The 13,276-nt window shown below is 40.1% G+C and overlaps 1 protein-coding gene across 1 annotated transcript in view; it reads right to left on the reverse strand.

Annotated features, from left to right (window-relative positions):
- PLXNA4 (plexin A4) overlaps nucleotides 1-13,276 on the reverse strand; it is a 1,025,959-nt gene that overhangs the window by 145,397 nt on the left and 867,286 nt on the right. The window contains exons 19-20 of the mRNA XM_073559904.1: nucleotides 10,373-10,519; nucleotides 1,732-1,966 (exon numbers count right to left, since the gene is read on the reverse strand). Of these exons, the coding sequence (XP_073416005.1) occupies nucleotides 1,732-1,966; nucleotides 10,373-10,519 (382 nt within the window). The remainder of the gene's footprint in view (nucleotides 1-1,731; nucleotides 1,967-10,372; nucleotides 10,520-13,276) is intronic.

Below are 13,276 nucleotides of genomic sequence, written 5' to 3' on the forward strand. Positions count from 1 at the left end.
GCTCCACGCTTCGCTCGTCGTCACAGCAGGAAGCGCCACAGGAAGCGGCCGACGAGGAATGATCCAGGAGCTTCTCACGCGATCAGCGGTAACCAGCGGGGGAGCCGGTCGGAGGTAAGTATCACATGCAGCGATATCGCTAGCAATATCACTGCAACGTCACAAAATCGGTGACTTTACAGCGATATTTCTAGCGATATCGCAGTGTGTAATGGGGGCTTAAGCCACGTTACACATCACAGACCTAAGACATAGTCCATAGCACTTCATAGTATACAGCTTTAAGTCACATTCACTAAACACACTGGACTTCTCTTTGTCCAGTTACCGTGGGCAACCACACGCTGTGCCAATATCTCTTTCACAGTTTTACTCCATGACACACAATATTAGATTGCAGTTTCTAAACACGCTGGACCTCACTTTGTCCAGTTACCGTGAGTGACTGCACAGTTCATTAACTGACCCTCATCAGTGCACACAGTCTCCCATACTCTGTGTTACCTTCCAGGAGCTCCACTCCACATGCTGACTCCTTGTCAGTAGTGGCTTCTAGGGAAGCTGCCTAACTGGGATCACTGTCCCGGAAGATGACTTGTAGCACAGGCCAAACCTGACAGTCCAGATGCTCAGAATGATGGTAGCTTCCCCATCACAGTTAGCCATCACAGACTCTGCAGGTACATTGTCTCACCCTGTGCTCTTCAGGAATCTGGTCCACTCACAGGATCTTCCAACACAGAGACCATCCAGGTCCATGGCCTCAACATGTGATCTTCAGGAATATGATCCACTCGCAGGACTTTCCAACACAAAGAGACCTGTCCTCTCTCAGGACCTTACAACACCAAACCACAGTCACATTATGCAGCTGAGAGCCACCCCCATAAGTGAGAGGTGTGTGTGACTAGCCAGTCCCGCCCAGCTCTCCGGCTAAACCTGTAAGCCCCCTTTCTGAACAAAAACAAGGCTTGTGGAACTACAGGCCCCAGAGCAATGTTTTAGGCTTACAGCGCAGAGGACCTCCTCCCCTGCGACACATACCGGCCATTTACAACAATGCCGGTCACTGTCTCACACAGCACACAGTTCAGAAGTGTGCATATTTGATGGTATGGGGATGTGTTAGTGGCTATGGCATGGGCAGTTTACATATCTTGAAAGGCACTATCAATGCTGAGGTTTTAGAACAACATATGCTTCCATCCAGATGTCTATTTCAGGGAAGTCCTTGTATATTGCAGCAAGACAAGATTATACCAAATATGACATCCATCACAACAGCATGGCCTCCCAGGAGAAGAGTTCAGTTGTTGAACTGGCCACCTTCAGTCCAGCCTTTTCACCAAAAGAATACATTTGGCATGTTACGAAATGAAAAATCCAGTATAAAAGACCCAGGACTGCTAAGCAGCTAGAATCCTGCATCAGATTAAAATGGAACAACATTCCTTTCTCAAAACTCCAGCAATTTGCGAGAAATATTCTGTGGAGTATCCAAAGGTGGGTCACGACTAAACAGATGTAATCACATAACAGGTTTTGAAGTTACTGCATTCTTGCGCTCTTTATATTTTACATAGTATCTCATCTTTATTGGGATTGAGGTTGTATCTAATTAGATACTCTATATAGAATTAAAAACAGTGATGCCCTTACTAGACAATTCTTATTTATGGACAGTTGAAGGAAGCCACTTTACAAAGTACCACCTTATTGTCGATGTCTTACCTTCTTTGCACTCCAGTGCTACTCTTGATTCCAAGTTATCCATCTGCATTTGCAGTCTTTTAAGGGTCAAGTCACTTTCTCTTGATTTGCGCTTGTATGCTATTAGCACTGCCACAATGAAGATGATTAGTAGTCCACCAGCTGCTGCAATACTGACAATGGCTGGTACACTAAGAGGGCTATCCGGGGTTATATAAACCATGCCTGGAGAGAATTCCATCCCACCAACTCGAGCCTACAAGAAATATATATAAATGGAATAAAAAAGCTATTTTAAAGCATATACAATGTAAAACCTTAACCAAAACTGTCACCAGTTATTATTTTACAATGATTAACATTGTAGAATTCTATTCTCTCAGTTGTGCCACCTGGTAGTTCTTCCTTATTTGTGTAACACAGGATAAAAATAAGACATAATAGCAATGCCACTTTTTGCAGTAGCTTTAGGGTTATTGATCAGACGGATTATTGTAATCTATAACATGTTACCAAAGTATTACATTTGCTTGCGCATAAGAGCTACACCAGCCTCCTAAACTCAAGACATCTTATACAAACTTTCAACTGTAGGAAGTATTAGACGTTATTAATAGGGGCTGTCTATCTAAACCCCCTGCAGTCCGCCAGGCAGCTAAAACCACAGGAATACAGTTATGACAAAACTATCTGCTACATCAATAGTCCAGGCAAAATCCCTGGAGCTTAGTGAGACGTGTCACAGATCACCTTTATTGTTCTTAGCGATAAATACATATTGGAATTTTCTGCGAGATTAAGTGACAGGTTCAGCACTTAAGGTTGCTACAAATTTACAGATTTTTCACTTTTTCAACATGCTCCCCATTTTCTATTGCTTCATTTGTGGGTTTTTTTTAAAAGCAGCGATTTTTCAACAGATTTTACCTATGATTGTATTTTAAGACTAGAATAACCATCTGAATGAATTGCATAACCACATGGCATAATTCACCAATTGCAGACATCTGTAGCATAAAATGGTAATACTGATCAATAATATATTAATGTGAGCTATAAAATATTGAAAAAATAATGCAAAATATTTTTCACTAGAAAAGTAAAAAAATATTTGTTAGATTCAAACACATTTTTATTCATTTATTTTCGATCTACTAGCTTACACAGAACAAAGATTATTTTGTCCTGCTGTAAAAATATAGATACAAACATTCTGACTTATTTTTCCTGATCCTTTCATAAAATCAAATGCATAAGGACACCTGATAAAAATCACGGGCTGAACTGAAGTCTAGAGATCATCTTTCAGACGTTACTCTTTAAATGATCTGCAGATGTCCTATATAATTTAGCAAGATAAAAGAAGACTATTTTATAGCTGACCAGAAAAGTTCAGCTGTTCTCCAGCTCTTCTGGGATTAAATCAGCTTTGGCCTTTGGACAATAGTAGGAAGTCATTGGGACAGATATGACAAGGTGGCTGTATAACAGAGACAAGATACAATAAGTAAGATTAAATCTGTCCAGTTATCTTTTTTCCCTTTACCACCATTTCCAAATGATAACCTTGTCTCCCTTGATTTGCAGCTAAGACATTGGCACACCAATAGTTTTATATCCACTTTTATGGCAAACCTTTAATTCACATTGAATGCCGAGTGTCACATTAATAAAAGTCGTTAACACGTTTTAGTGTTATCTTCATATTATTCATCATTTATTCTATTGGCTTTGATATAAATTTTATTAATCTAGGAGGGCTAAGGTCCCCCCTCTTAACTGATGAGGAGGAGGAAGAAGCCTTTACAATTGGGTAAAAGTAATAATATTCATAGCAATAATTAAAAAAAGTTTAAACTACTGTTTCACTTCTTGTTTTTTGTTTTATATATTTTTAAATATTTTTTAATAGGTTTTAAAAAGGATAGTTTCATAATTTTAGCTTTGCACTATTTTACATAGCTTAGTATATTTTCACAAATAATGAAAGGAAGCTATCCACAGTGGCACCGATGGTGAGTCATTTTGCTCACCTGAAAACTACTAAAAGTTTTATCCTATTAGTTTTACTAATAATTGATGAACAAAACACAATAATGGGAATCCGTCAGTAGGTGTTGGCATTTAATCTGACAGCAACTTGAGGTAGGTATATGGTTCCCGATTCCAGTAATGTATCACTTAGTTTACTCAATGCAGCAGTTATGCTAAAATTACAGTATTCTCTGTTGCAGATAAAGCAGTGCTCAGAATGCTGTAACCTGGCCCACACCACTGATTAGCATGCTAATCTGTGCTAGGGGTGTGGTTGGAATAGGATGCATGTGGGCAGTTGCCCTACAGTGATGATTTCACCACTGGTCACTGAGGCTCCCAGCAGCTCATTCATTAATGTTTCTCAGCCTGGACAGTCACATCTTGGCACCATCCAGGTTGTTTATCCCCCAGACATGGATTACAGCATGGGACAGAATGACGGACAGGTCAGGGATATTGATTTTTTTTATTTTTGTTTCATTACAGGGGACAAGGGATTCAATGGTATAGGCATAAGGTGAGTATTACTGTGTTTGTTATTTTTAAATTTAAAAAAGTGTGTTTTGTTTTATTTAAAATAAAAGACTTTATTCTGGCTGTGTCTTTATTTACCATACAATTATATGATTAGTAATGGATAGGTGTCTTATAGATGCCTCTCCATTACTAAGCCATGGGCTTGTTGTCACGTGACAATACAGAGATGACATCAACCCCTCAAATATGAACTCCACTTGCCACCACTACAGAGCAAGTGGGAAGAGCCGGACAAAGCACCAGAATTGGCATATCTAATAGATTATCCTTTTCTGGGTGGCTGCAGGCTGCTATTTTTAGACTGGGGAGGCAATATCCATGGCCCCTTACCAGCCTGAGAATACCATCCCCTAGCTGTCTGCTTTAGCTGGGCTGGTTATCAAAAAATGGGGGGATCTCATGTCATTTTTTAAAATGATTTATTTAAATAATTAAAAAATATGGCATGTTGACCCCTTGATAATAAGCCTTGCTGAAGCTGGCAGCTGAGGGTTGCAGCCCCCAGCTGTGAGTTTTGCCTGACTGGTTATCAAAAATACAGGGGAACTCAAGGGCTTTTTTCTTCATTATCTATTTACAGCACGGGCACCAGCTGATAAATACTCTCATCAGCCGCTCCTGCTCTCACTGTTTATAGCGGCAGATGGCAGCAGTTGTTCCATAAGCCGACATTAATGACTGGGGATAAACATTATACCTACGATCATAGCTGTGCTCTCACGCTGTCATTTGACAGCGTGGTAACCGTGGCTGCCTGAGTGGTGGCAATGATTTTACCACCAATAAGAAGCAGTGTTTGCCGCACTTTCATGCACATGACAGTGTGATAAACACCTGATTTTCGGGGGGCTGAACCCAAACAGTTACACGGACTTCCTGGTGAAGTCCATGTTCGGTGTCCATGCCCGAACAGTAGGTGCTCGGTACGGATGCCAAACTTTACTGTTCGGGTTCGCCCATCTCTAATCATTGTGATCTGGCTCTTTTTCACTACAACAGGTGTTCTCAGAATACATAGCAAAATACTGCTGGCAGATTCCAGATAAGAACGAAAAGGGCCCGGTTACACAGTCAGATTTCTGCCATTCAATTAATTGTTTGATACTTGTTTAAATCTCATGTAAGCCATATGGAGATAAAATATTAGTAGTATAATCATTTGGTTCATAGACTATGTACATATTTTCAGCAAAGCATCGCTGTTAACACATAAAGATGTACTGTGAAAACAAATATTTTTCAAAAGATGCAATTGATTGATTAACCCCTTTCCGACATCGGGCGTAATAGTACACCGATGTCAGACACACTTCCTTTGATGTGGGCTCCAGCGCTGAGCCAACATATTTTCCAGCACATGTCAGCTGTTTTGAACAGCTGACATGTGCTTCTAACAGCTGCAGGTGGAATCGCGATCCACCTACGGCTGTTAACTTGGTAAAAGTCGCTGTCAAACTCTGACAGCAGCATTAAACACACGCTTCTAGCAAGCGCGCCAGAAATCCCGCACATTGGCCACCTTGTCACATGACCACGGTTCACCGAAGGGTTGGCATGACAACCAAAGGTCTCCAGCAGACCTCTATTGTTATCACTGCCGGATTGCTATGAGTGCCGCCCGGTGTTCGGTGCTCATAGCAATTCAGCAATTCTGCTACATACAAGCGATCTGATCAGCGCCTGTATGTAGCAGAGGTGATTGGGTTTTGGCAACTTCTAGTTTCCCATGGACTATTGAAGAATGCCAAAAGAAAAAAAATGTTTTTAAAAATATTTAAAAAAAATATAAAAGTTCAAATCACCCACCTTTCAACCAATTCAAAATAAAACAATAAAAAAATCAAATATACACATATTTAGTATCGCTGCATTCAGAATCGCCAGATCTATCAATATAAGAAAATAATTAACTCGCTAAACGGCATAACAAGAAAAAAGTCAAAATGCCAGAATCACGTTTTTTGGTCGCCGCAACATTGCATTAAAAAACAATAACGGTCGATCAAAAGATTGCACCTGCACCAAAACGGAATCATTTGGCATGCAAATCCAATATCACAAAAAATGGAAACGCTATGAGTATTGGAAAATGGCACAATTTTTTTAACAAACTTTGGAATTTTTTTTTACTACATAGATAAAAAAATAGACATTTTTGGTGTCCATAAACTCATAATGACCTGGAGAATCATAATGGCAGGTCAGTTTTAGCATTTAGTGAATATAGTAAAAAAGCAAAACAAAAAACAATTGTGGAATTGAACTTTTTTTGCAATTTCACTGCACTTGGAATTTTTTCCCATTTTCCAGTACACAATATGTTAAAACCAATGGTGTTGTTCAAAAGTAATACTTATCCTGCAAAAAACAAGCCTTCACATGACCATTTTGATCAAAAAATAAAAAATTATGGCTCTGGGAAAAAGGGGAGCAAAAAATGAAAATATCTCCGGTCATGTGGGAAATTCCCACGCAGCAATGGCATAAAGTGAGACTAGGGACTTTTTTTTTAAGTGGCGGAGGAATACAGTGCGGAAGGATACCTACCTTCCGTCATTGGATTCTTGCAGCCCGTAGAGAGCGGCAGCATCAGCTGATGCTGCAGTTCTCTACCCAAGATCGTCGTGGGACACACTCGTGGACTGCTTCGGATCATGGGTGAGTATTTTTGTGGTTTGTTATGTTAATATTTATTCCGTACACGACAATGGCTTCGGGGAACAATGTGACAAGTATTGGTATGTTACTCTATGTTATATGTACTGTATGTCTATGTATGTATTGTATGAATGTATTGTATGTAGCATGCATGTAGTATAAATGTAGTATGTATGTAGCATGTAGTATGTATGTAGCATGCATGTAGTATATATGTAGTATGTATGTAGCATGTAGTATGTATGTAGCATGCATGTAGTATATATGTAGTATGTATGTAGCATGTAGTATGTATGTAGCATGCATGTAGTATATATGTAGTATGTATGTAGCATGTAGTATGTATGTAGCATGCATGTAGTATGTATGTAGCATGCATGTAGTATGTATGTAGCATATATGTAGTATGTATGTAGCATGTAGTATGTATGTAGCATGCATGTAGTATATATGTAGTATGTATGTAGCATGTAGTATGTATGTAGCATGCATGTAGTATATATGTAGTATGTATGTAGTATGTATGTAGCACGTAGTATGTATGTAGCATGCATGTAGTATGTATGTAGCATGCATGTAGTATGTATGTAGTATATATGTAGTATGTATGTAGCATGCATGTAGTATATATGTAGTATGTATGTAGCATGTAGTATGTATGTAGCATGCATGTAGTATATATGTAGTATGTAGCATGTAGTATGTATGTAGCATGCATGTAGTATGTATGTAGTATGTATGTAGCATGTAGTATGTATGTAGCATGCATGTAGTATGTATGTAGCATGCATGTAGTATGTATGTAGTATATATGTAGTATGTATGTAGCATGTAGTATGTATGTAGCATGCATGTAGTATATATGTAGTATGTATGTAGCATGTAGTATGTATGTAGCATGCATGTAGTATATATGTAGTATGTATGTAGTATGTATGTAGCATGTAGTATGTATGTAGCATGCATGTAGTATGTATGTAGCATGCATGTAGTATGTATGTAGTATATATGTAGTATGTATGTAGCATGCATGTAGTATATATGTAGTATGTATGTAGCATGCATGTAGTATATATGTAGTATGTATGTAGTATGTATGTAGCATGTAGTATGTATGTAGCATGTAGTATGTATGTAGCATGTAGTATGTATGTAGCATGCATGTATGTATGTAGCATGCATGTAGTATGTATGTAGCATGCATGTAGCATGTATGTAGCATGCATGTAGTATGTAGCATGTATGTAGTATGCATGTAGTATATATGTAGTATGTATGTTACATGTAGTATATATGTAGTATGCATGTTGCATGCATGTAGTATATATGTAGTATGTATGTTGCATGCATGTAGTATATATGTAGTATGTATGTTGCATGCATGTAGTATATATGTAGTATGAATGTAGCATGTATGTAGTATGTAGCATGTATGTAGCATGCATGTAGTATGCATGTTGCATGTAGTATATATGTAGTATGTATGTTACATGTAGTATATATGTAGTATGCATGTTGTATGTATGTAGCATGTATGTAGCATGTAATTTTTTTTTTTTTTACATTCAACACATTAGCCGGATGATGGGACTACTACTGTCCCATCATTGTCTAATGTGTCAATCACTGTCATGGTAGCAGGCATCGCCCGATGGGACTTGTAGTCCCATCGGACAATGCCTGCACAGACCCCCGAAGCCTGCACAGACCACCGGCAGGCCGGCACAGCCCCCCGGCAGGCCGGCACAGCCCCCCGGAGCCTGCACAGACCACCGGCAGGCCGGCACAGCCCCCCGGCAGGCCGGCACAGACCACCGGAGCCTGCACAGCCCCCCCGGCAGGCCGTCACAGCCCCCCGGCAGGCCGGCACAGACCACCGGAGCCTGCACAGACCCCCTGGCAGGCCGGCACAGACCCCCGAAAGGCCCGTACAGACCCCAGAGAGGCTGTACAAGGCAAAAATAGGGTTTTTCTTATTCCGAGACCGGAAGTCCCATAGACTTGAATGGGACCTCCGGTATCGGAATCGGCGATACCGATACTTTTTTTTAAGATCGGCCGATCCATTCCGATCCGATACTTTGAAGTATCGGTCGGTATCGCTCAACTCTAGTCCTGTGTAAAACTGTCTAAAATTGCAAAAAATAAATAATGCAGAAAGCAATCACAGATTTGGAGAAGCTACAGTAATGGTCCCCGTACATGCTAAAAGTGTAATGTATTGTCATGGTTTTAGGATTAGTAAAATTATCTGAACTCACATGTGCATTATGTCTTAGATAGCTAGTAGCTACATATTTCTAGATTTTTATTTAGTCCGTTCAGCAAATTGATAAAAGAACAAACTTATTTTGGATTATCATAAATGGCTATGTGTCGACATATGTTATTTCTACTCTTACCCTTATTACAACCTAATCATTGATACATGAGCCATGCCAATCAAGTGAATCTATGGTAAATGAACACTGGTGCTTGTAAACACTGTACCCGAACATCATACAGGGCTTCCACCTCAATGTGAGAGCAATGTATCTTCATATAGAAAACTACCAGTAAATGTATGGCATTACCTACAGTAACTGAATTATGTTTAAAGGGAATCTGTCGCCCTTTTTTTGACTATCAGCTGCAGGAATTGACATCAGGGGGCTTATCTACAGCATTCTAAAATATAAGAAAAACACGTTAGATTATACTCACCGGAGGGGGCGGTCCGGTCAGATGGGTGTCGCGGTCTGGTCCGGCGCCTCCCATCTTCAAACGATGCTGTCCTCTTCTTCCCTTCCTGTCGTGGCTCCGGTGCAGGTGCACTGCTCTGCCCTGTTGAGGGCAGAGCAGAATACTGCAGTGCACAGGCGCCAGACCTCTCCCAACGCCTGCGCACTGCAGGACTCTGCTTTGCCCTCAACAGGGAAGAGCATTGCGCCTGCGCCGGAGCCACTACAGGAAGGGAAGAAGAGGACGTCATTGTATGAAGATGGGAGGCGTCGGACCGGACCGGGACACCCATCGGACCGGACCGCCCCCTCCGGTGAGTATAATCTAATGTGTTTTTTTTATCTTTCAGGTTACATAGGGGGCTTATCTACAGCATTACAGAATGCTGTAGATAAGCCCCTGATGTCAATGCTGGCAGCTGATAGTCAAAAAAAAGGGTGACAGATTCCCTTTAAGCCACTTAAAGCTCATTTGCATTATCTGGAGGAACCCTTAACAGTAGAGACCTATAGCCAAAATGTGTTCTCTTTTATTTTTTGGAAAGCTAATGTTATGATAACTGTAAAATATTGTGGTTTAAAAATCAAAAGTATTTTTTTTTATAATTATTGCAATAGAAAATAAGACCTCTATATCGACAATATAGGGAATATTCACATTTTTGTTGCAATTGAAGTCAGATTCCTTTAAGGGTCATTTAAGTGCTTACCATTACTTTGTGACGACCAGTGAGATTTGGGGACTCGCACAAAAGTTGGACATCTGACACCGTTACCGTGCATGGCTTCTCCCCAATGAACATGAAGTACTTTAGTTTCATATTGCCTCCAGCAACTGGTGGAATTAAATTCTTTCCCTGCAATAAAAGTTGAACATATAGAACATTAAAACAATATCTGATTTAGTACAGATACTGTGCTACCACTAATACTAGGAGGAGGTTAAGAAAAGGGCTCACTTCACTTTGAAGAGGATGGGGCTAATTTATAATGGTGGAAAATAGAGACAGTTGTCAATGACTACCTACTATATAATTGTTTTCCTAAATACACAATATGGTAATAGCAATATTATGAAAAAATGAGTAGTGTAGAAAAAAATATGGACCTTCTTCCCTTGCAACCAATCAAATTACTGATTTGCTTTTTAACATTTTTGTGAAAACGGATTACTTTGTATAGGCATTTGACCAATTTGGCCTACTAGTATTATTCACACACGACTGCTAGAGACACGATATAGTGAAAGATGACTTATTATCTCAAGAAAAACTTCAAGTTCAAGGAGGCCAAAATATAAAACTTTCAAAAAAATTGAAAGAAACTATATTGAGAAAAGTCTTACAATTTCATCTACTGTCACTTTTTTGTTCTTTCTCATAATCAATGGGTCCTCTCTAAGTGCTTTATTCATTACCCCTTTACAATGTTTCTAGTTCAAGTCTTCAAGTACCTCCAAGTCATCATCTAATATCTAATTATCTTGTAATGTCTTCACATACTGTTCCTTCCAGATGTGTCCGGATCCCCGAATCCCAAGCGGTGGAAGTTCACCTATATGGGTGTCTCAATATGGAAACTGCTGGTGGCACCAGCCTCTTGCGCGGTACCACACCATCATACCACACACACACTGTATACGCCGTACACACCACACACATAACACACACTGTATATGCTGTACGCAGCCTCTTGCGTGGTACCACCAGCAGAACACTATTGCGAACACGCAGCCTCCGGGATCCTCCGAATAATTCACTGACCGCCGCCATCTTTGTACAGGAGGAGCACATGCGCAGTTTTAATGTGACCACCACTATCTGTCTTAACAAAGATGGTGGCGGTCTGATTTACTGTGCCTGCATGAATTCTGCACATGCGCAGTGAATCATTCGGCTGATCCAGATGCGCGATGTGTCTACAGGCAGAGGAAGCCGGTCACAGTAAAGGGGTTTTCCCATGAACGGAAGGTCATTTTAAAAATTGTCTGTGTCTGACCGTATGGAGCATACCACATCTCTTGGGCAGGGGAGGAAGTAAAAGGCAATACTGCCATTACAGCAGGGGATCACAGAGGATTCATTTTGCGAGGTAAAATATTTCAATGACTGTTTTTAAACAATATTTTACCTCACAAAATGTATCCTCTGCGATCTCCTTCTGTAATGTCAGTATTGTCTTTTGCTTCCTCCCCTGTCCAGGAGCTGTGGTATCTTCTGTACACGGTCAGACACAGATAGGAAAAATGACACACAGAGGGGAGACAGCTCAAACAAGAGAACACATGAAGGAAGAAGACAGCACAGTGGTGAAGAGAGAGAGCAGACAAGGGGGAGAGCACATGGGGTACACAGGTCAAAGAAGAGATGACTTGAGAGGAGAAGACAGTAGATGGGGAGCGAGAAAGCGCACAGGGGTGAGAAAGTCAGAGCACAGGGGGGAGACAGCTCAAACGGGACAGCACATGAGAGGAGATTACAGCACAGGAAGGAGAGACAGCAGAAACGGGGGATAGCACATGGAGTAGACAGGTCAAAGAAGAGAGCACAGATGGGAGAAGTCAGCACATGGGGAAAGAGTAGATAGGTGGGTGAGGACATGGGGGGAGAGATTCTCAACGCTGCAAGCCTTCCCCCATCATGACATTACCGCCCTCCCGATGCGATAGCATTGGGCCCCCATCTAGTTTGAACATAGCCTCAAAAGAGAACATGTATGCCTATTCTTGATAAACTGAGAATTATACATGAAAAATTGCATCACTTGTCTGTGAGAAAGAAGATACTAAAAACTTCTCATGAGAGGGATATTTAAAGACTGGAGTTTAGAAATACTGCACAAAATAAATAGTTGCTATTACTATACCATTTCACACAAAGAAAATTAATACAAGTGGGATTATCCCAGACCAACAATGGTAAGGTATTACTGAATGTTGAAGTAGATAAATATATAGACATTAGCATAAATCTCATTAATATGTGTTAAAAGTAATCAAAAGTAGACAATATGCATTAATGCTGCTGTAGTATTTCTATATTATGTTCTTAATTCTAATGGAATGAATGAGGTATTCTTAATTTTAATTAGCAAATGAAATATAAAGAACTAGCTAGCCAAAAGGGCTTGGGCTAATAAAGAAATACATTGAACACAGATGTTTATTACAGGTCTGAGAAACATATCTAGGGTTGCCATTTGTTAAATGACAGTGCTTTAGCGTAAAGGAAACTCTTTCAACAGAAAATTAGGATTTACTAAATTTCCAAACACTATTTGCAGCAATGTACCATAATTTTGAAAAAGAAAATTAATAGCAAACAATATGCAAATTGCCTCTTCAGAAAGAAAGAGGACTTTTACTCTACAGCGCCACCTATTGGTAGTAGCAATCCTACAAGTCACAATCAACCCTTTAACGAGTCTTGTAGTATGACTTAGGATACTAAGTCATCCTAAGTATCCTAAGTCATACTACAAGACTCGCTAAAGGGTTGATTGTGACTTGTAGGATTGCTACTACCAATAGGTGGCGCTGTAGAGTAAAAGTCCTCTTTCTTTCTGAAGAGGCAATTTGCATATTATTTTCCCAGAGGAGCATTGCACGGCGAATA

This window comes from Dendrobates tinctorius, unplaced genomic scaffold (assembly GCF_039654945.1).
Source record: "Dendrobates tinctorius isolate UK_male_01 unplaced genomic scaffold, ASM3965494v1 ptg000281l, whole genome shotgun sequence".
Taxonomy (NCBI): domain Eukaryota; kingdom Metazoa; phylum Chordata; class Amphibia; order Anura; family Dendrobatidae; genus Dendrobates; species Dendrobates tinctorius.